This window comes from Crotalus tigris, unplaced genomic scaffold, assembly GCF_016545835.1.
Source record: "Crotalus tigris isolate CLP2741 ecotype Arizona unplaced genomic scaffold, ASM1654583v1 scf7180000017568.12009008, whole genome shotgun sequence".
Lineage (NCBI taxonomy): Eukaryota > Metazoa > Chordata > Lepidosauria > Squamata > Viperidae > Crotalus > Crotalus tigris.
In genome coordinates this window covers 2830211-2856379 of record NW_024096478.1, presented here as the reverse complement: position 1 = coordinate 2856379, position 26169 = coordinate 2830211, and the positions used below count along the sequence as shown (strand labels likewise).

The window sequence follows — 26169 nt, the reverse complement described above, 5'->3', positions numbered from 1 at the left end:
TGAAGATGAATAAGATTGTCTTTAAAACTTGTGGGAACAATGACAAACTGCTGATAGAATGCCCACCAGGAGGGGGAAATGAAAACACCATTATTCAGAATAAAAGCCGCATGTTCCTGAGGCTCTTTTTCCTACAGGACTTTGTGGCACACAATAAACAGAATGACAGCAAAATGATGAAGCCAATGGAAATATTCACCTGCCGGGCAAGCTGGCAATTGTGGAATTTAACATGGATTCACAGTCAATGATAAAATGTCAGTTTTTATTCTTATCACTGGGGTTGAAACTGACTTTTGAGTAAATTGCCAGCACGATTGGGTTCCTTTTTCATGCATACATTGCTACCCTTTGTACTTGTAGTGTAATACGTTGCCATCAAAGCTTGGCTAGAGCAGTTAGACCTCATGTAACTCAAAATTGCTTTTATGGAATATTGTGTGTGCTGGCTTTCAGTCTAAATTGTTTCCTCCTCTTAGACCAAAGTAAAATTAATTTAGCTTGACATATCCAACATACAGGGTGCTCAGTTTTAGCACCCATTTTGTAATCAGAACTCTTGTTCACGCAGATCTGCATTTACAGTCTACAACTTCAAAACATGATTTGAAATTTTCAGAAATGAGATGGAAGGAGAAAGCAGGCCATGATTTTTTTTTTAAATCAAATGTCAGTTATAACTGGAGGGGGCTTCAGAAGGACTCCGGAAGGCTACAGAAGAAGTCGTCAAGGGATATATACAACTCAATGGCCACACTTCCCTTTTTCTTCATCTGTATGTTCAGTATTTATTTTCTGTTTTAAGGTGATAATGAGACAATCTGTAAATAGGACATGAATGCCACAGAAACTGAAGATCATGCACTATCTTAGTTTGGAGAGAGTCTCTTACTGTTCTTTTTTGTTTTAATCAAGCAACAAAGTATGTTCAATTATCTGTACTGTATTCTATGAAAAGTTATAGTCAAATAACCAGAAAAAGGAAGCACAACTTGCTTAGGTTGATATCAGGTAGCTTTCCTTTATCTGATTGTAGCCAATGAGCATCAGTGTTTAGAGAGCCAATCAGGTGTCATCTTGTTTTGGCAATGAGCCAATCAGATCACAGTGGGATTCCATTATTGATGTCATGTATTGAAGCTGAGAGGAGGACATTTGTCAGTGTGTTATGTGATCGCTATCAAGTTGGTTGGGTTTTTTTGTGTTCTTTCATTTAGTGAGCTTGTAAAACATAATAAAATTAAAATAATGGTGTAAAGAGTTGACTGGTCGCCCAGAAAGCAATGTAAAATAGTATTAAGTGAACAAGGCTACAGTTATAAAGAAATTAGAAGAAAAATTGGTGGAAACTTAACTAAAGGTGGCATTTCTACTGTACACTTTTCCTAAAAGGTTTACACGATTTTGGCCACTACTGCACTTGAAGAAGTCTCTGGGCTTCAGCCTCTTAAGGTATTGCTTAATTAATGTGATCCAATAGATCAGTGTTTCTCAAATTTGGTAACTTTAAGATATCTGGGCTTCAATTCCCAGAATTTCCTCCAGCATACTGGCTTGGAATTCTGGGGATTGGAGTTCATATATCATAAAGTTGCCAACTTTAAAAAAACACGGCAATTGACAAGGTTCAGTTACACATTTCTCATTTTCCCATAGTCTTTGGTTCTCTTAAGACACTTCATCTGCGTTCTCCCACATAGAAGATGGTAGCAGTGATAAAATAACTAAAAAGGTCACTGTTGATGAATTGTGCAAGTGATAAGTAACAATAAATCCTAACTGTTACAAAATGCATAATCATTCAATAAATCAGTGAAGCGTTCTGATTTTCTTCCAGATAAAACTGTGAAACTATGGAAAGTCAGTGAACGAGATAAAAGACCAGAGGGCTATAATCTCAAAGATGAAGATGGACGCATTCGAGATCCCACCACAATTACCACACTACGGGTATAGCATATAAGACTTTCCTACTTCCTTCCTGCTAAAAGAGAGAATTGTAACATTTTATTCCTGGTTGTATGGATCAGTGGTATCTGATTTGATTTAGTCTCAATGTTTTAGATACCAAGAATTTCTTCTATTTGGCTGTCGCAATTGATGTAACTTGACACTGATGTCATTCCATCATTCTGCCTCAGTTAGAGTTAAGGTGGTTTTAGTTGTGCAGTAACTGCCTGGTTGAGGCACTGAGTACTTTACCTTGGAAAAACTTCTGTTTTGAAAGGCAACATTTATATCCTTAAAACAAGACATAAATACACTTGCACTCGATTTAATGTACTTATTTTACTCCAACAGAAAGATCAGGCTTGGCTACACATAATAAAAGAATCTGGGTAAGTGGGAGCAATTTCTAGCTCAATGAGATGAAAAGTGCGTCATTTATTGCTAGGGTGAACAATTTGTTTGCTATAGTTCCTGAATGCTCAAGAGATGTCAGCAACTGACCCATAGATGTCCATGGGGGAGGGCAAGCAACTGTGGTCATTTGTGTCAAGACATCATCACACAAATGGCATCAGGACACATTTGACATCATTTTGATAGCTCTGAGCTTCAAATAGAGGCCTTGTTGAAGAAAGGCAACTAAGGCCATTGAGCAGCATTTTATATCTTATTGTAAAGGTAAAAGCATAGAATATGGCAGTTTTCTTTGGTTATTCAAGTTCCATTAGACATATGTTTATCAAGGCATGATGGCTCAGAGGTAAAAGATGCCGAGCTTGTCAACTGGAAAGCTGACAGCTCGGGTTTGAGACCCAAGCACCACAGGGTGAGCTCCCGTTCCTTTCCCCAGCTTCTGTCTACCTAGCAGTTCAAAAGCATGCAAATGCGAGTAAATAAATAGGTACCACTTCTGTGGGAAAGTAACTGTTCTGTGTGCCTTTGGCACATAGCCATGCTGTCCACCTGACTTCGTACAATGATGGGTTTCTTGGCCGAGAAACGGAGATGAGTACTGCACCCTAGAGTAAGACAAAATTGGACAGGGAAATCTTTACCTTTACCTTATGTTTATCACCCAGTTAGCATACCATAAGACTTTCGGGCCCAATCAAAGGAACTGCTACATTGTTTTTCTTTTGAAAGAATTAAGAAATATATGAACTTAGATCTGGATGCTTACTTACTAGAGTTCTGAAGCTTCAGCAGTAATTTTGTCCTTAAATTCAGAAAACACAAGCTTCATATGCTGAAGCTCTTTCATTTTTGTTCAGAATACTGAGATATATTTTCTCTTTCCCTCCAACTGTATAAAATGGTTGTCTTAATATTATCATTAATCCATTCTATAGTAATATGGTTCTTCAATATTAATTTTGAACAGTTTTAAACATAGTGACTGTAATTACTCTCACTCAAATTTAGAGCTTCTGGTTTTATTAGTATCAGGCCAACAAGGTCATTTAATAACTCCAGAGAACTAATTAATTCTAAATAAGAAACAAATGTCTTCCATATTGCATTGTCCCTTCTTGCTGGTAGGCACAATGTTGAAGACTGAGAAAATGCTTTCATTTTTCTATACAATATGTTTATTGTCATTTTGGGTGCATCATTTGGGTGCATTTTCACTGAGAGGTGCCTTCTAAAATAATTTCTCAAAGCTCTTCTATTAGTTAAATTGGTTTATGTCAGTAGGGCGGCCTGTTTTTATCTTGATACATTTTCCTTAAAAACACTATGAAATAGATGTTACTCAGTGTTGCCTTCCTCCGTATCTTAGGACATTAGACAGACATGGATTGAGTATTAGGAGAGAGCTTGCATCTTTTGTTTTTGCAGGGCCCAAGCAGAAATTTTCCAAATAACAAAAGTTTGGGTGGTGTTACCGTAGTGGCACCTCATAATGAAATCTTCCATTAATATTCGAACCAGTGTTTCTCAACTTGGCAACTTTATGATGAATGGATTTTAACTCCCAGAATTCCCAGTTCTGTTAAAAATTAGTACCCAATGCTCTTGCTTATCATTAATTCCTTATTGCATTTCTTACCCCTAGGGCAGGGGTAGGCAACCTTGCTCTTTTATGACTCGTGAACTTCAACTCCCAGAATTCCTGAGCCAGCATGGCTCAGCTTGGAAACCTCTCTCCCCTCAACATGGCTGGCTCAGGAATTCTGGGAGATGAAGTCCACAAGTCATGAAAGAGCCAAGGTTGCCTACCTCTGCCCTAGGGTAATGTAATCCATAATCAAAATACATATATACATATATTACTGTATTATGTAGGAAGTCTCAATTCTAAGGAAGGATTAGGAGAAATGATTACACAGTACAGAGATTGAAGCAAATGAGAAAGAAAGTCAAACTAATCCCCCTTGAGTTTGTTTAGTATAAGAGGCAGCAAAAGGAAACTCTGGCAGGCTTTCAGATCGCTGTTTTTCTACCCTACAATAATAATATTCCAGGAATTCTTGCAGTACCCTATCTTTAAGGTCTGACAGACAACAAGCATATTGTCAGCCTCGCTAGGCAGACCAGACCAGGAAATCAATTCCACAAGTCGTTCTAAAACTACTTTTATTTACGTTGGCTATTATACAAGAATCCAGCAACTCTGATTGTGCTATATACTCTGTCCCTTATAGTCCATTGAATCACTGGGATATGCTGTAAGTAGCACTTCAAAATATTATCTGCTTTCTCAGGGCATAAAGAATGTTTGCCTAGATAACAGTTGCTGCATATTTCTGTCAAGGCCATCTTCCTTAACTCTCTATACATTTGAAATGTTAAGCAATAAAAATTATAGTGAGATCAGAGGGAAATTAAATGTGCAATATAAAAACTGTCATAATTACACTGAAATCTAGATCCCAATTGTAGTCACCCTAAAACTACCAAGTGCATAATAGATGCCTTCCTTGGTGCATGTTACGTTTCATGTTCCCCATAATTTTATTTTATTTTAAAAATAAAATTAAACATGTTACTCTTTTAAATTAAATGAAGATCTTTGAAATTAAATGAAAAGTGAGGCTGCTGTATTCAGAATGCCACCCTCTAACATAAGATTTACATTCACGAAGATTCTGGGTCCCATATACACCCAAGACATATTTTTAGACCATTAAAATTATAGACTGCCAGAACCCAGGGCTCAGCTTGAAAATGTGTTTACCTGCCTAGAAAAACAGAAACAAACAAACAAACAAACAAACAACAAAGAGGTAAAGAAGATATTGGGAGATAGGAAGGATGATGGGATGCAACCTCACACATTTGCCTTTAGATAGATGGGTATTTTGTGACTTGCCAGACCCATCATGGCATACATTTTCTGTAATATGCTCTCAGAATTCCAAATGTGACATCCCCAGCCAGAAAAGATGCAACAAAATCCAACTTTATTTTTAAAATGCGGTCCAAGGTATCTGCAGGTCAAAAGAAGCAGGATGTAGCCATAACTACACAACTGGAAGCTCTTCCGTTTTTTTCAACGTGCATTGCACTTCCGTTCACACCAGAATCTTTCTGTTAAGTTTTGGAATGATAAACCAGGAAGCCATGTGTAACCAAGCTAAACTGCTTGATCTGGGCCCAGATAACTGTCAATGCTGCAAATACTGTATATTCTTGCTTTGACAATATGCAAAACTGTCTGGTATTTACTGGGTTAATACATAGCTTAGAGGGGGGGGAAGCCCGGGAAAGAAAGAGGAAGTAAACTTTTGACCTTCACACTAATTGGATAATGTGACTTGTGACTGCAAGATAAGGGAGGGGTTTAGCAAGAAAAGTTTGATGCCAGCAAGAGGAAGTCAGATTCTGGCATCAAAACGTCCATGATGGTGACCAGCAATTTGTAGCTCTGTAATAAAGACTTTAGGAAACATGCCTGAAAGTTCTTTGAAGTGCTTCATTAGTCGGAACCTTTGACATCATGCCAGAATCCAACATTCTTTTCAAACGACCTGCAGTCCCGAACTCCATCAGCTGCCTCTATGCTTGAGAGGAGCTGGCAAAGTTTCGGGGAAGATCTCATTATGGAGAAAGAAAGATTGCCTGAGTGCCTGAGACCAGCCCTGTGGCTGCAACAGTTTCCCCGGGGGGGGGGGCGACAGCCAGCAAGCTGGGGAGAGAGGAATTTGGCAGATTTCCCAGCTGAGAGCGAAGACTTCAAAAGCAGAATGGACAGATAACACAGTTATGGGTGAGTTGTTGGAAAGATTTCAAAACTTAGAAATGAAAACCAGAAATCAGTTCCTACAAAGTGAAACCTACAGCCCTTCTATTGCAAATGTTCCAGCCGTGGAACCAGCCCCAGTGGGGGCCACAGCACCCTGTGTTCGCACCACCCTTCAATGCAACCTTTGATGGGGACCCAGAGAAGCTGATTTTTTTCCTCGACCAAGTGCATTCTCACTTGAAATGCTGGGCCTATCTGTACCCGGAACCAGGGGCCATGGTCGATGTCATTGCGTCCAACCTAGAGGGAGAGGCGTCTGAATGGCTGAACAATTTATATAGCGAGCAAGCCCCCGAATTGGAAGATCCCCACCGCTTTCTTTTAAGTCTGAGAGAACGATTTGAGGACCCATCCATTGGTCTCAAAGCAGCAAGACAAATTCACAAAATAAAACAAGCCGGGAGGCCTGCCCTGGAGTACGGGTGAGAATTCTGCAAGATAGCAGGTCGAATAGAGGGGTGGCCTGAGCAGTCCCTCATCCATTACTTCATCGAGGGATTAGACGATCACCTCTCTCAGGCCTGCATCTATCGAGAAATACCTGATCGGGTGCAGGAGTGGTACCAGACAGCCGTGAAGCTAGATGTTAAGCTCTCTCGCTATAAGAAGCCTCCCCCACATGAACCCGAACAGCAACTAGAGCTACCTGGACAGCAATCACCCCCACGAAAGCCTTCAACTACTGCAAGGGCTGAGAGACCCAGGCCACCTACACGCCCTTCCTTCGAGTGTTTCTGGTGTGGACAAGGAGGACACCGAGCGGCCACCTGTCCAGTCCCCTACCCTCGACTGCAGAGCAAGCCAGGACCGGCAATACAAAAGAAACCTGCTCAGCGGCTAACGAAAGAAAAATCCAATCGACTCATGCAAGAACCAGTTGCCCAGGTTACACCCCACACACAGGAGGATGCCGAGACTCCAGGTAGACCCGCCCCTGCTCTACCCTTCTTTGACAGCAACGATGAAGGAGAAAACGACCCAATGGTGAGTCGACAAATCCTGCCTTTTTCACTGGCCGCCAAACTTATAATCCCTAAATCTGAGGCACAAATAGACTTGAACGTACTAATTGATTCGGGATGCACCTGCTGCATTATTAGTCTGGCATTTGCCATGAAAATGGGCATAAGGGCAAAACAGCTTTCCAAACCAATGAGATTTGAACAAGCTGATGGCTCCCTGATGGGAAGGACTCTTATTACACAATTAACTGAGCCTTTACACCTAGAAATAGGTGCACACTGGGAGTTTATTCGTTTTCTGGTGGCTCCAAAAATGACTGAGGCAGTGATCCTAGGACTAGCCTGGTTAGACAAATGGAAGCCATTTATCTGGTGGGAGAAAGGAATGAGAATTGTGAGACTACCTATAGGGCCTGATCCCCCCATTGAGTCAACTGATGTTACTGGGCATCTTAGGCCACCCAATGAGCGAGCGCACATGGCCGCCTCCCTGCCTCCAGGCAAACCAGTCATCCCCAAGGAATATTTGGATCTGGCGGAGGTGTTCAGTGAAAAAGAATGTGATGCCCTACCCCCACACAGACCCAATGACTGCTCCATCGAACTGATGCCCGGAGCCAAACTCCCACGTCCGAGGATGTATGCTATGTCCCCCCTCGAAATGGAGGAGATGCAGCAATATGTGAACAAAAACCTAGCGAGGGGGTTTATCGAATGGGCCAAATCTTCCGTGGGAGCCCCTGTGTTGTTCAAAGAGAAAAAAGATGGGTCTCTTCATCTCTGCGTAGACTACAAGGGACTTAACGCTGTAAGTGTGGAAAATAAATACCCCCTCCCCCTCCTAAAGGATTTATTGACCCATCTGGCTAAGGGGAGTGTCTTCACTAAGTTAGACCTAAGAGAAGCATACTACCGGGTGAGAATAAAAGAGGGAGACGAGTGGAAAACTGCCTTCAACTGTCCTATGGGGAGCTATCAGTTCAAAGTCATGCCATTTGGACTACAGGGGGCCCCAGCTGTATTTATGCAGTTGATTAATGAGGTTCTACATGATCACTTGTACAAAGGGGTTTTGGTGTATCTTGATGATATCCTGATATACAGCACAAATATGACTGATCACATAAAGCTAGTGAGAGAAGTGTTAAAGAAACTATTGAATGCCAAGCTTTATGTCAAATTGTCAAAATGTGAATTTCACCAAACCCAATTAGACTATCTTGGCTACCGAATTTCCAATGAGGGTATTGAAATGGATCCGGCCAAGGTAAAAACTATAATCGAATGGCAACCCCCAAGGACTCGCAAACAGCTCCAGAGCTTTCTGGGTTTTGCCAACTTTTATCGTCAATTCATCCCTTCTTTTGCCGAGATTGCCCTTCCTCTTACAGAACTACTCAAAACAGGCAAAGGAGGAGGGAAGCCACGACCGGGCCAACCACTAGCATGGACAATGAGCTGTCAAACAGCTTTTGAGAATTTAAAGAGACTATTTGCCGCTGAACTGGTTCTAAAGCACCCCTGCCCAGGGGAACCCTTTGTGATTCAAGCCGATGCCAGCGATGTGGCAGTTGGAGCGGTATTACTACAAAAGAACAAAAATGGGATCCTGCAACCCTGCGCCTACACCTCTAAGAAATTCACTGAGAGCGAGCGAAGATGGGCAATCTGGGAGAAAGAGGCCTTTGCGATTAGGTGGGCATTATTGAACTGGCGACACTATCTAGAAGGGAGCAAGGTGCCATTTGAGGTATGGACAGATCACAAAAACCTAGAGGCACTGAAAACTCCCCACAAATTGTCACCAAAGCAAGTACGGTGAGCACAGTACTTTAACCGCTTCAACTTCACTCTAAAGTACATACCAGGAGGAAAGAACTTTCTAGCTGATGCGCTATCCCGGTTACCACAGTACAAAAGCGAACGAGAGCAGGTTAACGAGGCAATTATTCCCAATCCACAAACTATTGCTCAACTTACACCTCGCAGGGTCCCCAATCCTGATGATCCTGGAGTGAAGAAAATAAAACGAGAGCTCCTCACTGACCAACGGTTCAAAGATAATCAAGTGTCCCTAACATGCAGGGACGGCTTGGCTTACAAAGGGGGGAAATTATATTTGCCAGAAGTGCTCCGTCTTAATGCTCTCAAACACAGATACAATGTAAAGCAGGCTGGACACTTTGGATATTTGAAAACCCTACACCTCACCCGCCGGCAAGTCTGGTGGCCGGGGCTGAAAAAGGATGTGGAAAACTATGTAAAAAGTTGTACTGTATATGCCACAATGAAAAGAATCCCGGGGAAAACTCCTGGGTTACTGCAACCTGTGGCAGACCCTTCTCAACCCTGGGAAGAAATAGCTATGGACTTTATAGTGGATCTACCTGAAAGTAGGGAAAATACTGTCATCTGGACTGTAATAGACCTGTTCTCGAAACAGGCTCATTTCATCACCTGCAAAGGGCTCCCATCTGCCCAACAACTGGCTAAATTGTTCCTGAAACATATCTACCGGCTGCATGGTGCCCCTAAGCGAATAATTTCAGACAGGGGGGTGCAATTCATAGCAAAGTTTTGGAGAAATTTCCCTACATTGATTGGATCATCTCAAGGGTTATCATCTGCTTTTCATCCAGCCACCAATGGGGCCGCCGAAGCCGCTAACAAAATGGTGGAGCAATATCTTAGATGCTACATTTCTTACCAACAGACGAACTGAACTGATCTCCTCCCTTTTGCGGAGGTGGCATACAATAATTCTGTGCACAGCAGCACCGGCTACACGCCTTTCAAAGTAGCCACAGGGAAAGAATTTAAATTCTTTCCCTGTTAAATTCTTAACCCAATACCTGAATATCCTCAGTTGCCCTCCGCTTCACAGACACTTGATCAGTGGGTGAGAGGGTGGGAAGAAGTTTGGAAAAACACAAAAACTGCTTTAAAAAAGACTTTTGAAACCTATAAAAAGCAAGCTGATAAAAAGAGGGCTCCCCAAAGAACATTCCAAATTGGGGAAAAGGTCTATCTGTCAACTAAATATCTACGCCTCAAATTGCCCAGCAAGAAATTGGAACCAAAATTCTTGGGGCCTTTCCCCATAGTAAAGATCATCAACCCGGTCACAGTACAACTAAAACTCCCTAAACTGTTAGGGAAAATTCACCCAGTTTTCCATTGTAGTTTGTTGAAGCCTTATCGGGGCTCCACTTTAAGACCTCCTCCAAAGAAGGCACCTGGGCCCCTCGTAGTGGCAGGGCAGACCCACTATGAAGTGAAACGTATTCTTGACTCCAGAATCTTTAGAGGGAAATTACAGTACCTAGTACAATGGAAGGGATACCCGGTGTCTGAAGCCACCTGGGTGAAGTCCAGTGAAGTGAAAGCTGACAGATTAGTCAAAAAGTTTCATGTGAAACACCCCAGCAAACCGAAAGATAACCCTTAACATATGCTTTTGTTTACTTTACAGGATCTATCCTTCTTGTAAGGGGGGCCAGATGTCAATGCTGCAAATACTGTATATTCTTGCTTTGACAGTATGCAAAACTGTCTGGTATTTACTGGGTTAATACATAGTTTAGAGGGGGGGGACGCCCGGGAAAGAAAGAGGAAGTAAACTTTTGACCTTCACACTAATTGGATAATGTGACTTGTGCCTGCAAGATAAGGGAGGGGTTTAGTAAGAAAAGTTTGATGCCAGCAAGAGGAAGTCAGATTCTGGCATCAAAACGTCCATGATGGTGACTGGCAATTTGTAGCTCTGTAATAAAGACTTTAGGAAACATGCCTGAAAGTTCTTTGAAGTGCTTCATTAGTCGGAACCTTTGACAATAACATTTCACATATCTGATAAATTTTCTGCAGCTGACTAATACAACTACCTACCTGATAATTTAGAACTTTAGTAATGTAGGTAAAGCTGATAAACATACTGTAATACAATCCCATTGTGATATAAGTGACTTTTACTGTTTGCAATTTTGTCTCCCAATGCAAGTTATGCAAAAAAAAAAAAAGTTGATGTAATTTCTTTACATTTGTAGAATACATTTGTATTCTTCAGGGAATACATAACCCCTACATTAAAACACTTTCAAGAAGCAGTGTAGTTTCCAAATGTCAAATTTGATTGCCCTTATTATGTAGCACAGGTATTGTCATTATGTAAAAGTTCTGGGTGTCTTTAAGTTTGTAGTTTCCCATTTTGAGACTTACTAAAAGCAATAAAAAGTTACGCTTGTTTTATTACTTCACTAATGACTTTTTATCTGGAACTGATAGTATTATACAGAAATCTTCTCCCTCAGAGATCAACAACAAAATACCTTGCTTTTTTACAATAACCTCTTGCCTGTTTCTGATGATAATTCCCATCCATTTTCAAATCTGCGCTTTTCCCTAAAGACTTCCATGAAAATAAAGATTTCGGTATTTACAATGAACAGGGAGAGTGAAATTAGGTTGAAGTTCACGAGTGGATTTTTGATATCAAAAGCCCATGCACCATAATTTCAGTAGTTTAGAAACACCTCAAACGTGACATATTTATTTGAACAACTTGATGAAAAGAGGTCCATATTTGCTTAGTTTACATGAAAAGGGGAAGCACGTATTGCTGTCGTTATTGGGGAATCATCGCGTCAGCCAGTTTTGTGAAACATAAAACAGACTGTGAAAATACTACTACTTGTTCAAAAACAGTAAAACAATATTCTGAGAAATAAATCACTGTCATAAAAATGTTTGTGTTGTAGTTTTATATGAAATTTTGGTGTAATCAGTTTTGGATATAAGCTTTTCATCCTGTCATCTAAAGGGGAGGGAAAAGAAGTAATAAATAAATACATCTGCTGGGATAAGGATTTTCTGCTCCCAATAATGGGTTTTAATCTAAATTTCCTTCTTACTGTTTACAGCTGGAAGAAAAAAATATGTAAAGCTAGGTTGTCTAAGCAACAAAATGATTTTTAAGACTCTCAGAAGTACACAGAGTCCTTTTAGAAGGACACCATGTCCTGGACTTAGAGTGTACTGTTTCTGAGCGTGTTGCCAGTAAGGGCATTGATAGCAAAACATTTATTGGTTGAAAATGGACCTACACTCCAGGCTGAAAACGCTTATGGTAATTTTTTTTAGTTAAGATTCCTCTTATTTACTGGGTATAAACCCCACTGAGCTCAGAGTGGGATACGTGAGAGTTCACTGCAAGGAAAGGGACATAGTACAAATTTATGAAAGATGAATGATTGTGAAAAGGATGAGTGGGTATAGCAAAGCATACGATAATATTTGTCTTGCAAAAATTAAAATTGTTTCATGTACAATCCCCAATGTATTACTCTGTTTAAGTTAAAAATACAGAAAAATAGGGAGGGACTTTTGGGAAAAAAATGTCTTCCTTATTTTCTGGTGTCTTTCTCTATGCAAATTTTCTACATAGGAGTGCAGGCATTGCTATTTTGGAATTCCTGATTAACCAAAAGGGGGAAGGCCTGATGAGCACAGTAAAAAACACAAATTTGCAAGAATTCTAAATAATTTTCAACAGTGTTCCTTCTTTTGTTTTCTTAAAGCTTAGCTTCTTCTAATGAGTTTTGATAAATCTGAAAATATGCCTATTGCTTTGCAACCTTTTAGTTGTAACAATAGAAGCTGAGCCCGCCAAATTATCCATTGGATCTTTTCCCACTATTCAATTCAAGTGCTTTCCACCTGCCTTTTAGCTGGCTGAAAGCTGTATCAGCATGAAACTGCTGATCCACACCCTGCTTCTATTGCTTCTCTTTCAAGTTACAGCAATCAGCTGACTTCCCTCTAAAGTAATTTGTAGCAAAACAAAACAGATTTTATACCTCCCAAGGCTGCCCTTGGAAGGAATTGGAAGAAGGGAGAAAATACTATCGGAAGTCAGATGATGAGTTTAATCTGTTTCATTCATGAGCTGAGAATGAGTGAGAGTTAGAGGCAACATCATGAGGATACCTCAGAAAAAAAGATGCCTCCGGGGCATCTTTATCCCACAGGGAAAAGGTCTTGTTTGGTTTGGCAAAACACTGAGAGAGAGGTAACTCAGCTCACTCTTCATAGGAAAAGTGGTTTGTACAATATTTTCTGGAGGCAAAGGCCAGTCAATGTGGACAATTGTTTTTTTTCCCCAAAACCAGAAGAAAAGTACTGCTTTTCTTGGAAGTAGTTGGAGTATTTAGTTGTTTGAGACAAGACTGACTAGCAATAAGAGCCACGGGGTCATCTTCAGAACCATGTAAGATATTTTTGTCTTTGCGATTAGTATTTTACCATCAGTGTGCAGAATATATCCCAGCCCTGTGAAGCTTGCTAGCTATGTTATAGAGAGAGGAAACCACCATAACAGAAGAGGATGGGAAGACAAATTAAGGAAGGAAAAAACAAAGAGACATTTGATGTAGACAAGTTCTCCAAGGCAGGATTAGGCAAACAGTTGGACTCCAATTCCCATCAGGCCCAACTATTATGGCCACCATTTCAAGTATATGAGGGCTGTTGTTCTAAGGCTGCAGGGCCTTAGATTGCTTACTGCTGCTATGAAGAGGTGATACTAGACATTTTATCACAGACATAGATTGATGCATGCTCATCCAATTATTGTGCTTCCCCACTCTTGACTTTTATTGATATTTCTAAATACAGTTTTCATTATTCCTTTGTAGTGCAACTCCTATATGAAACCTTTTCTATTACGGGAGTTTGATTTAATATAACTGGAGTCTTGAAACAATCCAATGACTGTGGTTTCATCTATTCTGCAGGATGTTGCAAGAAATAATTAGCACAAGCAACATCTAGGATTGAAATCTCTTTAAAAGGGAAATGTTTTGATTTTGATCTTGCCTGCTGCAAAACAAGCTTCGACTGAAACACTGATGGGAGTATTTTCTTCACACTTTTAATAACCTTTAAAAGTGTTAGAAGAGAAGGTTTTTTTAAATGTTTCCCTAGAGTACTTTGCACAGCAAGATACTTTTGCTTTCCTTTGAGGAACCAAAAAGGGGGAGACTTAAGGAGCAAAACAGCTTCTGCATCTAGTAGCAGAAAATCTGATTTTCAAAGGCCATGAAAAAACAGCTTTTTGAACATTATTCCAATGGGAAAGCATAGTTTCTAAAAATAGCAGTTGAATATATATGTGTGTATATAAAACAGCTGACCCCTGTAAAAATGTTAGTTGTTTTGAAGCTTATACCTTTGGGAGCCTGCCTTAGGCAATTTAAAACAATTCTGAATAAATTTTGAGCCTATACAGAATTGGATCCGCCTTATATATTATTTTTACTGGAGCTCAAAAATTTAGAGATCAAGTAACATCTGATGGTGATGCCATCCCAGGGAAGGCCTGTCTTTGAGTACCCCACAAGATGGTGTTTTGCCAATACTGGTGCATCTTCTCTGGTGATTTCAGTGATCAACCAAGACTTTAATAATGAAAGCAACATGTAAAGTATCCTGGTCTCCTGTTGTTTCAAAGCTTTGAATCAAGAACAAATCCTTCTATCTCACTCAATAGCTAATTGGCAGTTTCTTCAAGGAAGATGTAACATGTGCATGGCTGGTGTCCCACCTGGCACCTGGCTGCCACATCTGGCACCAACTGCAGTTTTAATCCTCAGGATAGCTCCATATGGTATGGATTATAGTAGTTCAAATGTAAGATAAACAGTGGGCAAACATCAAAAACCAGGCTATCCTTGTTCTGTAAAGCCCATAGAACAGTGATGGCGAACCTTTTAGAGATCGAGTGCCCCAAAACTGGCCCCGCCCCCACTTCATCCCCCTGTCCTGCCCCTGCTCTGCCCCCCCATCCCCCGCCCCGCCTGCCCACAGGACAACTCACCGCCTCCAGGGCCCGCCACAGATCGCCCAGGCAGCCCAGCAGCACTATGCGGCCACACCCTCTGCCCACGCCCTGCAGCATCAACTGCATGATGGGGTGTGAGGGCAGAGTCTGTGCTTTTGTCTATGCTCCTTGGCTGCGCTGCTCCATGTGGGCCACCCTCGAGGGCGACTCTCCTTCAGGGGGCTGCTGGAGAGGGGGTCACGGGGGAAGGCTGGGGCAACGGCACGTGTGCCCACAGAGAGGGCTTTGAGTGCCGCCTCTGGCACCCGTGCCATAGGTTCACCACCACTGCCATAGAAGAGATCCAGTTAAAACTGGCAGTAACCAGTCTTAGTCATAGAACTCGCAGTCCTGCTAAAAATCAAAGAGAGCATGCCCAACCAATATACAAGCGAGTGTGGCTCCACTTAGTCCAGGATGCTCCTCTGTTCCCCTGTCTGATAAGTGCACATGTGCAATATCTCTGTCAAGATTCAGTCATCAGTTATTATGACTTATGCATAACTGCATCCATATAGTGGCAAAAAAACTATACAAGTTCCACAGCCATTATGGAGCAGCCGAGTCAAGTGTCCTCAGCATATTGAGATGTCTGGCACCAAAATCATAATGATCATCCCCCTCCTTTGATTGGAAATAGCATTAGGAACAGAATAGTGACTGGTGGCATCCCATCATGTAGCTGTCAAAGTAGATGTAGAATCACTATAATTCCCCAAATTTCAGCCCAGTCTAGGAAAACATCCGGTGGTATAAAAAGCTTCTATAAACTAAGCAGGGTTAACAGTTATGTGTTAACTGTTATCTGAGGAGATTATCTGAGAATGCAACCATGGTAGACTTTATCCTGAAGCTAACTTTGAACTAAACTGAAAGGGGCGAGATGATCTCTGTCCTCTGTAGTTGCACATATACCATCTCTCCAATCTCCTATCCAAGGATGATAAGTTGGCATAATCCTCCAATTCTTTTGTCTTAAATCTTGTTTAATTCAATGCGCGGTGCCTTAAGTCAGGAGCTGACAGAAGGCAAGCAAGCATTCTGCCCTATATCTAGCTACTTGTAACTTGGAGTAACACAGGTGGTCATTATCAGTCTGGAGTTTTGAACCTGACAGAAGGCAACCTAAATTCTGGTTTCCGTTGCTGCTCACGGATTTTGCCCAAGGAGACATGTTCTAATGTAAAGGTCTGATATTTTAATGTTTTAAATTTATGTATGTCAAAAAAATAAAGAGTTGCTACTGAATAGTGCATGCAATGCCCTCTTGCTGTCAGCCCAGAGCATTGTGAGCCCTGTTAATCACATGAATGCTCAATAAAAAAATTCTACTGAAATACATAGCTCAGACGAAAACTGGAGAGACGGGATATTAGTTGTACTAGTGCCACTGCATTCACAACCAGAGCTTCAAGGCAGAAATTTTTTTTGGGACAAATGGTCTTTTAATAAAAAGCTTGACTTTTAACAAAAGCCAAGTAGGAAAGGCAGTATTGCATGGCCTTAACCAGAGGAGAGTAACTTACTTTTAGGTGATGTCCAGAACCTACTGGATAATTTGAGAATTAGCAAAGTAGAAACATAATGAGAATGAAAAAAATAGTAGTGTTGTTGTTAATTGCGAAGTCGTGTCCGACCCATTGCAACCCCATGAACAACGTTCCTCCAGGTCTTCCTGTCCTCTACCATCTTCTGGAGTCCATTTAAGTTCACACCTACTGCTTCAGTGACTCCATCCAGCCATCTCATTCTCTGTCGTCCCCTTCTTCTATTGCTCTCAATCTTTTCCAGCATTAGGCCCTTCTCCAGTGAGTCCTTCCTTCTCATTAGGTGGCCGAAGTATTTGAGAATTAGCAAACATAGTAGAAACATAATGAGAATGAAAAAAATAGTAGTATGTATTTGTAAATGAAAGGTTGCCAAAGAGGTTAAAAACATTTATATTTGACATCAAAAAGATACTGAAGAAATTGGAACATTTTTATTTTGTGAAATAGTTTAAAAAGTAATGGCAACATAATATATGAATATTGTTTACATTTTTCAGGATTATGTAAATGTATAATGGATGACTGGAAGATGGCCAGTATAATCAAAGTCAATCATTATACAATGGTACCTTGGTACTCATCGCTAATTGGTTCTGGGAGGCACAATTGGCACCAAAAATGCTGAGTACCAAACAATTTTTTCCCATAAGGAATAATGTAGTGAGTCACAAGGCAGCTAACACGGAAACGTTCTAGCTTGTGTGTCGAGTACCAAACAAATCGTGAGTACCAGGACAAAATTTTCATATCAAAATGCATTGAGTACCAAATTTGATGAGTTTTAAAGCAATTAAGTACCAAGGTAACACTGTAATTGATATCAGCCATATCAATTCATGAAATTATAGGCATTGTCTTTATTCCTCTTCTGTGTAAATTGGTTTATGTTGAATAAACTTTTAAGATTCCTTGAGAGTATACTAAGAGTATAGAAAAAGATTGGACTTCTTGAACATTAAAATACTTCTCACAAGTCCTTCACCAAAAACTTAAAAGCAGGCTTGGCAGCTAAAGAAGCAGAAGTCAGGAATAAATGGACTATTTTCACAAAAGAGAAATGCAAACAGTGATTCTCCTACAATCAATATTAGAATTATATTTTTTCATTGACTCATAATTCTTTGACAAATGAGCAGTGAAATTGCCATATTGCCCTGTGATTTAGATAAAAGAGACTGTGAAAAGCTTCAGAAAAATAACTCTGTAAATTGAGGCAGTGCACATTAAAACAGAAAATGTGATTGAGTGCAAGCAAATAAAATGAGATACACACTGCACCAATACAACAAAAACAGCAATCCTGGCTTTATATAGATGCAAATGGATAAAAGATATTATTAGATTGGCATGAGTAAGTCAATCAAGTTTTGACACAGAGGATAGTTGCTGTGAAAAAAGCATAACCCATGATTTTCTAACATGGTTGAAGTACCTAGAGTTGCTCTCAACTGAGGCAGGGACAAATAAAATAAAATAATCCCTTAAGGTGCAAAACTGTCAAAATAGCACTTTAAATCTTAGCCAGGGATGGTAACATTTTTAAAAAAATGAAAAATCCCATCATTGCAGTTGGATATCTGTCATGCTGCCACTGATTTGATTTTGCTTTTTATTTCAGCTATGTAGCCTGAAATGTCCATATTTTGTTTAGGGAAGTTGCTCCAGTCCCTTGATCACATTCTGGACTGACCTCTAGTTTGAAATTTTTCCCCATGAACCATTTATCGAGATATGGCTACCAGTAACTACTAATCATGTGGTTGCTTATATGTTTTCCCCAACTGCAGAAGCAGAATATATCTCAACCCAGTTGTTAGGGATATAGGGAAGATGAAAGTGTCGTGTTTATGTTTGCTTGTGGGTGATTTTTATGGACATTTTGTTGGGTTAACATATTATTAGACCAGAAAAGAGTTTCTGACACAACACAACTTTTCATACCGGACTGGGTGAGAGACAGAGGGGAGCAAATAAACACCAGATGGTCAAATTAAGATTAAAAACAATCAGCTAGAATATCATCCATTGAGAGGACTGTGCAAAAATATCTGGCTTGGAAGTCTGTTCTTAAGGAGATATTTTAAAGATGCTTTAGTTATATAGGCATTGGTGAGCAGATATCTAGCATTTAGATTCATTGCTGCAAGGATTTAAGCCTTCTCCATGCGAAATTCTGTTTTCTTCCAGCCCTGCCTAATGAGCCTCAGAAAATTTGCAGTCAGCCTTTCGGGTGTAATGAAAGAAATGTCATCTAGCTAGTTATACAGGCAAGCCTTATCAGTCTTGAATCACTGTATGGCTCTTGTAGGTTAGTGCTCTTGTTGGAGCATTGTAACATCAAAAAGTTCAGGATATTGAGATAAAGGTAGGTGTCCGCTTTTTGGGACAGCTTGAAGGCACTTGAAAGCAGGGAGCTGGCTTTTAAAGAGAAAGAGACAGAAATCTCCTGTTAGTTTGCCTGAGTCTTGCAGATGCAATACCCATGTCAGGAAAGCTGGCAACATATAAATCATCATCTCAATTTTCTGTGCAATATCAGGTAGTAAAAAAGAAAGTGGGGGCCTAGAGACTCTGGAGGTTGACCAATAGTGTGTAACCTTATTAAAAAGTCTTCAGTTTTCCTTTCAAGCAGAATTTGTCCACTATTGAAGCAAGGAGGAACAGGGTTTGCTGCCTGGTGGGAAGACAGAGATGGATGTCCACAGGTTGGGTTTCTGAGCCAGTCATTTCTGTGACATTTACTAACAGTTAGAGGTGGATATGACTGACTACACGCTGGGTGCTAAACCACTACTGTAGCAATCAAAGACAACCCATCTAGACTTCTTCTAAAAATGCTCAGTTCTGTAATCTAAAAAAAAGGGATCTTTTAAATAGGCTCTGTAAAAGCAGGAGGCTGATGCTAAATATGTTCCTCGAAGGCAACTACTTATAGATACCGTCCTGCAAATAGGAAACGCAGTTCCAGAACTCTTGTATCTTCAGGACCAATTGCAAGTTCCAGGGGATTCTAGTAGCAGTGTCTCCTAAAAGTTATTTTTCTTATCTGGCTTTAACATATTTGATAACAAATGGCGTGAGCCTTGCAGGAAACTGTGGGTAGTTTGTATTTATTATATCAGGACTATTTTGTTCAATTGTATGGGAAATCTTCAGAACTATAGCAAGCTAATGTTTAGCTCTTTGGGTTTCAAAAGGTTTCAAGTAAGACTGACACAAACATGAATTTCCAAACAATCCAAATGGCAATCTTCATAGGGCTATGTCAGAGGCCTGCATCTTCTTCCCATGTTACCATTAATTTTGGATAGTTTTAGAAAAGGATTATCAACAGTTATATATCATACATCAATTGTACTCAATCCCTAGAAAAAAGGTGTAGCAGCATTCTTTCTTATCCTCTTTGCCTAAGGGAAAAAACCTAAAGCAGGGCTCTTCAGACTTGGCCCTTTTATGACTTGTGGACTTCAACTCCCAGAATTCTTCAGGCAAGCACACTGGCTGAGGAATTCTGGAAGTCGAAGTCCACAAGTCATAAAAGGGCCAAGTTTGAAGATCCCTGAGCTAAAAAGACAGTACATTTCTTTCATATTATTAATGTTGGCAGGAAATACGTCTTGTTCCACTTTCAACAGTTCAGCTTGCATTTTGGCTGAATTAGAGAGGAGGAAGATTTCATATTCCCTCTCTTTCTTTGTGCATCTTTATGCCAAGATGCAGTTTCCTAAAAAAAAAATATCCACACTACTGATGCTGTGCAAAAATCCAAAAAACAGATATGCCCTTGTTTTTTTCACTGTCATTACTTTTTCTCTCATTGCCTTTCAAAAATATGCCAGAAGAGGAATCCTCTGGGACCCATATAAGAAAGGGAAAGTAGGCTACAGTAATACTGTGGAAATGCAACACCAAATAACCTAGGCAAAGCTATGAGATGAGTTAACAAGGCATATCTTTGCAGCAGAGCTAGGTACTTCCTGGACAATGGGAGGAATGACTTGCAAATCCTTTCCTTGCCTTTGTCTTTAAGGAGAAAAACCTTCACTTGTGGACTTCCGTATGTGCAGAAGTAAGTCACAATACTGTACATTCATAGCAGAGTTCTGTTTTGATTCATTTTCTTTGGTCATTTCTTGCTTTGAACAGTGTAGGCTTCTCTTCCTGCTGAGGGCCAAGGTAGGCAAGACTGGATTAGGCACTGAAGGAGTTCTTCATTACCGACCACCAGCTGACTTTGCAGACCAGCCCAATTTATATAGTATGCAATTTCAGAAGGACTCAGACTCACTGAAGCATAGATTTTCAGGATGTTGAACATGAAGTTACGGAACCATTGTCAGCAACATGCATCCTTTTTGAGAGGTGGGTGAGGAGGAAAATAATCTGCTTTTAAACCACTCCAGACCACTAGTTCATTTTGTTATGGAGTCTAGATGTAGACAGGCAATGATTTCCAAAATGTCAGTTGACAGCATCCATTTCTAGCATCCTCCTCCTTTACACCGATGGCCGTATGTAAAAATCCCACTAGGAATCCTGGGTAGCATTGCTTGCTTGCTTTTTCATAAATAAATGTAGACTAGGTTGATCTTGCTGAACTTGGCAGCCATTTTGCAAAGATGCTCAGTACCTATGCAAAATTGGAGTCATCACAGCCCCACCCCAGATTGCCTAATCTTGAAGGAGCATTATTTGTAATGCTCTAAGTGAAGACCTTTCTTTTTCACAATACACAATATTTTAAAACTATGCAGTGTCATGTAATCCATTTCTGGTTTTATTGATGTATAGATATTAGGTTTGTTTGATCATTTTAAGATGGATTATAAAGGAAAAGCTAGATAAAATATTATTAATAGCAACAATAGTGGCAGCAGTAACGGCATCTGTTGAGAAATTTTAAATTAGTTATTAGCAATGCAGTTTAGTGCCCGGGAGATCTGTGTGGCAGATACATGATGCAGTGAGATACTTTCCCCTATGGCCAGAAGAGAATGGGAGCCGTTTATAAAGTTTTGTTTTGTTTTTCTTTTAGTGAAGAAGAAAGATGAGTCCCATGACAGATTTGCTTATCTGCACATGCAGCTATTTGAAAAGAAATAAAGAGGAGGGGGCTCAAACATCATGCTAAGCAATCTGTCATTTAAGAATTTGTTATTCCCCTCTCACTTTGCAGAAGAAAACAGTGAGACCAAAAGCTGCTTATCATGTTTGGCTGATTCCTGGGTTGTGCTAAGCCATAGATTATGCCTTAATGCAATGTGTGCAACTGGTGGCTATGGCTTCTAAATCTAACTGTAATATGTGAACTCAGTTAGTTATAGCTTATTATAAAACAATAGCGTAATAACCATATTATGTTCCTGATGTAAAAAAAGGCATTATATAATTAAAACTATCCCTTTATAACTCTCGTCCTAAACTCAGCCCTGCAAACCAACATGATGACATTATTCCTCCTTATGAACCTTAACTCCTTCCCCACGTGTTATATTTAAGCCTTAACCCCAAATGGTTGCCCATCTTCTATCTATGACATAGCTGTGTAAAAGACTTAAGGCTATAACAGTTAATTCAGATACAATTTTTATGAACTAAGTTTTAGATTAAATCTGGTTTTAGCTGATTTCTTTTTCCTGGCTTTCCTAGAAATTGCCAGCATCTTTCAGATTATTCTGGCATCTGCATTTATACCCAGAGGTATAAATATATAAAAAACTCCAAGCATGAAAAAGCTGTTTCTCATGCAGAGAATGTTAAAACTTTTATGCTGCAGGAATCAGTGCTTTGTTTTTTGCCTCAGATGCGGGTTTATTCTGCAGCATGAAAGTATAGATATTTTTATTCCTCCCAGTGTTTTCAGTAACATTAACATTTGTGATAGATAGGGCAATTTAAAACGCATGGCTTTTATAAAAGGAATAAAATGCCATAAAACTCATATGGCAGAACAAATTAATTCTGAGTTATCAGATCCTCACCAAAGCATTGTAACAAAAGTAATTTAAAAAAAAAGTTTTCTCTATTTGCAGTAAGCATGTAAAAAAGTTCCAAAAACGTTTAGCGGATACCATTTGCATGCTGAACTGATCTCATCAAGAAATTCAGTGTATCCAAGACAGAATCATTTGGCTTTTCTGGACCAGGATTGACCAACTCTTGCTAGTTTCTGGTTGGAGTTATTTTATTATGTCAAAGTGCTCTGCGTTACTAAACTGCCCTGTTAATGTTTAATGTAAAAGAAGGTCATTATGTTCCTAATACTACTAAACTTTTTTAATGCAAAGATATCTCACAAGATTTTTTTAGGAATGCCCTTGGGAAGAAATGCTATTAAAAGTCATTAGCAAACATCAAATAACAACCTGGGAATATTTCAGGAATTAAGTTATGAAGTCTCTAGTGTCCTTTCAAAGAAGAACTGGCCCATAATTCCCAGGGTTTACTAAATGACCTTGAACAAAAGAAAACAAAAATTAGAAGTTATTTAATCACTGTAAGTGTTAAATTTGATGTTGCAGCCTCCATCGGTAACGCTAAATTGCAGTTCAAAATACAAGAAGTTTGGTAAATAATGTGTTTACATTATTTAGCATAATCGCCATCTTTATAAACTAGACAGTAGAGAAAGCTGTATAGAACTTATACTAATTAATCTGAACTTAAGAAATTAAGTTGTAAAACATAAACTAATTTGGCTCATTATTATTGCTGTAATTGTTTTGCTGTAAATGAGTGGAATTTGGAAAACAACTTTGGAGAAAAATTTACAGAGGGAGTACAACATAAGATTCATTATCAGAGTCCCTCTGAGCTCTATTACAAAAATAAGAGTTGATAACACAGGGTGTAAAGATATTCCTGGAGGATGAAACATTGAGAAGTGATAATTACAAGAAGATGGCTGTATGGATAACTCAGATACAAAGTTTTAATTCTGAGGCAGATGGCCCATCATAAGAAGGAGAAGAGGGATAGTCCAAAAGCGCTATCAGTGATCTCTTTAAAAAGGAAAGAAATCTTTTAAAATTCTGAAGGAAAAGATCATTTAGAGAACTGGTTAGAACTAAAAGCTGAATGGGAACTTTTAACAGAGTAATGCCAGTTACTGACATTCAGACTTGGAAGAGTAGTAAGTCTGGAACTTCCTTCATTTTCTGCACTTTTTATAAATGATGCTTATAACGCGTAGGAAGAAATAGCTATTTCATGGAGAATATTTTTGAGTGCACATCCATAACAGGATCTGTTTTATTTTGCCTCACTGTGCTGGGTGAACCCAGGTGCTGTGATTCATAAATGATGGTTTGGGTTTAGCATTACACATTAATCAAACCTGTGGGTATTGGTTTACAGTTCCAAGTTGTATTTATAAATCAGTATTTATGTGATGTGTGAAACCAACCATTTTTTCATTGAGAAGTTTAAAAGTATGGAAAGCTGACCTTTTGGGAACTACAGTAGCATCCCAATTTTCATTTGCATGGATGCATGCAGGTTGATTGGTTTTTCCCAGTGATTTATGCTCATTTTATATGTGCTATGTTTTCATGAGTTATGTGGACTTGAGAATAACATTGACAAGCATCTGAAGAGGAAAAAAGGGCACATGGGATCTGTGTTTCCAGGTGTACAATTTTCACTGATAGTCTTCCCTGTCAATTTTTCTTTTCACAAAATTAAAGTCAAAACTGACTGAGAAATCCTTATTTCTGAAAAATAAGCAGGGTGAAAAAGAGGTTTTTATTGCCTCTTTGCCTTTTTATATTCTCTTGCCCTCGTCATAAATGGAATCTTTTCTCCTCATTATTCAACCATTTAATATTGGTAAAATCAGCATTGAGCCTTAAAGGCCAGATCTGACCTCCTGGAATTTTTCTCCCATTCCTCTGATTTTCCACAGCAATTACCTTGTCAGTATCTGCGTCTAGGCATATTGTAAAAACAATATGCCCAACAGAGTTATCAAGAGGAATCTGATTGCTGTGACTTTGCATTTGATAACACAATTTTGGTTTGCATAATTCTCCCTGATTAGTGATACAAGAGGAAACTATCAATCTGAGAGATGACTTTTTGTCCTCTAGCTCTTCCTGGAAAGGAGAAATATATCAGTGAGATCACTTGAAAGGATAACGTATTTTTAGTAGTGAATTGCTAAGAAGCCCATAAATCTATGGAAGCTGTCCATACAGTGGAGAAAAGGCTCCAGTAACTACATTATACTGTTGCTATAAAAAAAAGAAAATATATTCAATTCAAAGGCCCAATTGGGGTTATACCTCAGTTCAGCTTTTAGATCATCATACAAAATCTTTTTCTGCTTCTTTTCCATCTGACCCATCGGTTTCAGATTTGGTGCTCAGATATTCCTCTCTGTCTTTTTCAAGTCAGATGTTTATAAAATTCAACTGGGGGCATTCAGTCTCATACTGGAGACACAATATTTTAAGGCATCTGAGGGGGGATCTAGAATAAATGGTGAACTATGGCCTAATTTCAGAAGCAAAAGCAGTCTGTCCCTTCAATCATGGTTTATAGAAGCAGGGTGAGGCAGAGAACGGTAAAAATGCACTATGTTGTACTGGTAAATTAGAGTAGAGTGGGATGGGATGGGATGGGATGGGATGGGATGGGATGGGATGGGATGGGATGGAATAGAAAGAGAAGAGTTGGAAGGGATCTTGGAGACCTTCTAGTCCAACCCCCTGCTCAGGCAGGAAACCCTATACCATTTCAGACAAATGGTTCTTCTTAAAAATTTCCAGTGTTGGAGCATTCACAACTTCTGGAGGCAAGTTGTTCCACTGATTAATTACTGTCAGGAAATTTCGCCTTAGTTCTAGGTAGCTTCTCTCCTTGATTAGTTTTTATCCACTGCTTCTTGTCCTGCCCTCTGGTGCTTTGGAGAATAGCTTGACTCCCTCTTCTTTATGGCAAGAACTGAGTTATGACTGACTCACTAGGCAAAGAAAAAAAGGTGGGAGTGGTCTTCCTGATTCTGATGTCTCAACACAACATATCCGGCATCCCACCAAGTATCATACATGAACACTGCATACATGCATTCCATATATGTCCTCCCCCCCCCTGTCCCCTTCTTGTCTATAGCTTTCCATTAAACAGATATAAACCCTTCCTAAAGTTAATAGAAGGACACATACACACACTCTCCCTATTAATGCTATGATAGTAAATTCAAGAAAATTGTTTATTAGAATCCACACCTATCCATTACTCCAAATTGCATTACATTCTTCATGCCATTTGGCTTCATGTGGATGACCTTTTTTTTTTGTTTTGATTGCAGCATAGATGCAGAGTATGGTCACTTGTACCTGTTTTGCAAATGATCATCATATTTGGTATATCCACTTACAAGAACTATTGCTAAGACTGGAAGTCCCCCTTTTTTTTTCCTCTGAAAAAGGATACAGTTGAGCTTGCCCACCCACACATAGTCTACCCCAGGGGTCTTCAAACCTGGCCCTTTTATGACTTGTGGACTTCAACTCTCAGAATTCCTCAGCTAGGCACGCTGGCTGAGGAATTCTGGGAGTTGAAGTCCACAAATCATAAAAGGGC

General features: G+C 39.6%; 1 protein-coding gene across 6 annotated transcripts in view; it reads left to right on the top strand.

Moving 5' to 3' along the window:
• The window catches only part of PPP2R2B (protein phosphatase 2 regulatory subunit Bbeta), a 283772-nt gene that overhangs the window by 191203 nt on the left and 66400 nt on the right, over positions 1–26169 (top strand). For all 6 annotated transcript variants that reach the window (XM_039351753.1, XM_039351762.1, XM_039351781.1 and 3 more), the window contains one exon: positions 1838–1950. In XM_039351753.1, the coding sequence (XP_039207687.1) occupies positions 1838–1950 (113 nt within the window). The remainder of the gene's footprint in view (positions 1–1837; positions 1951–26169) is intronic.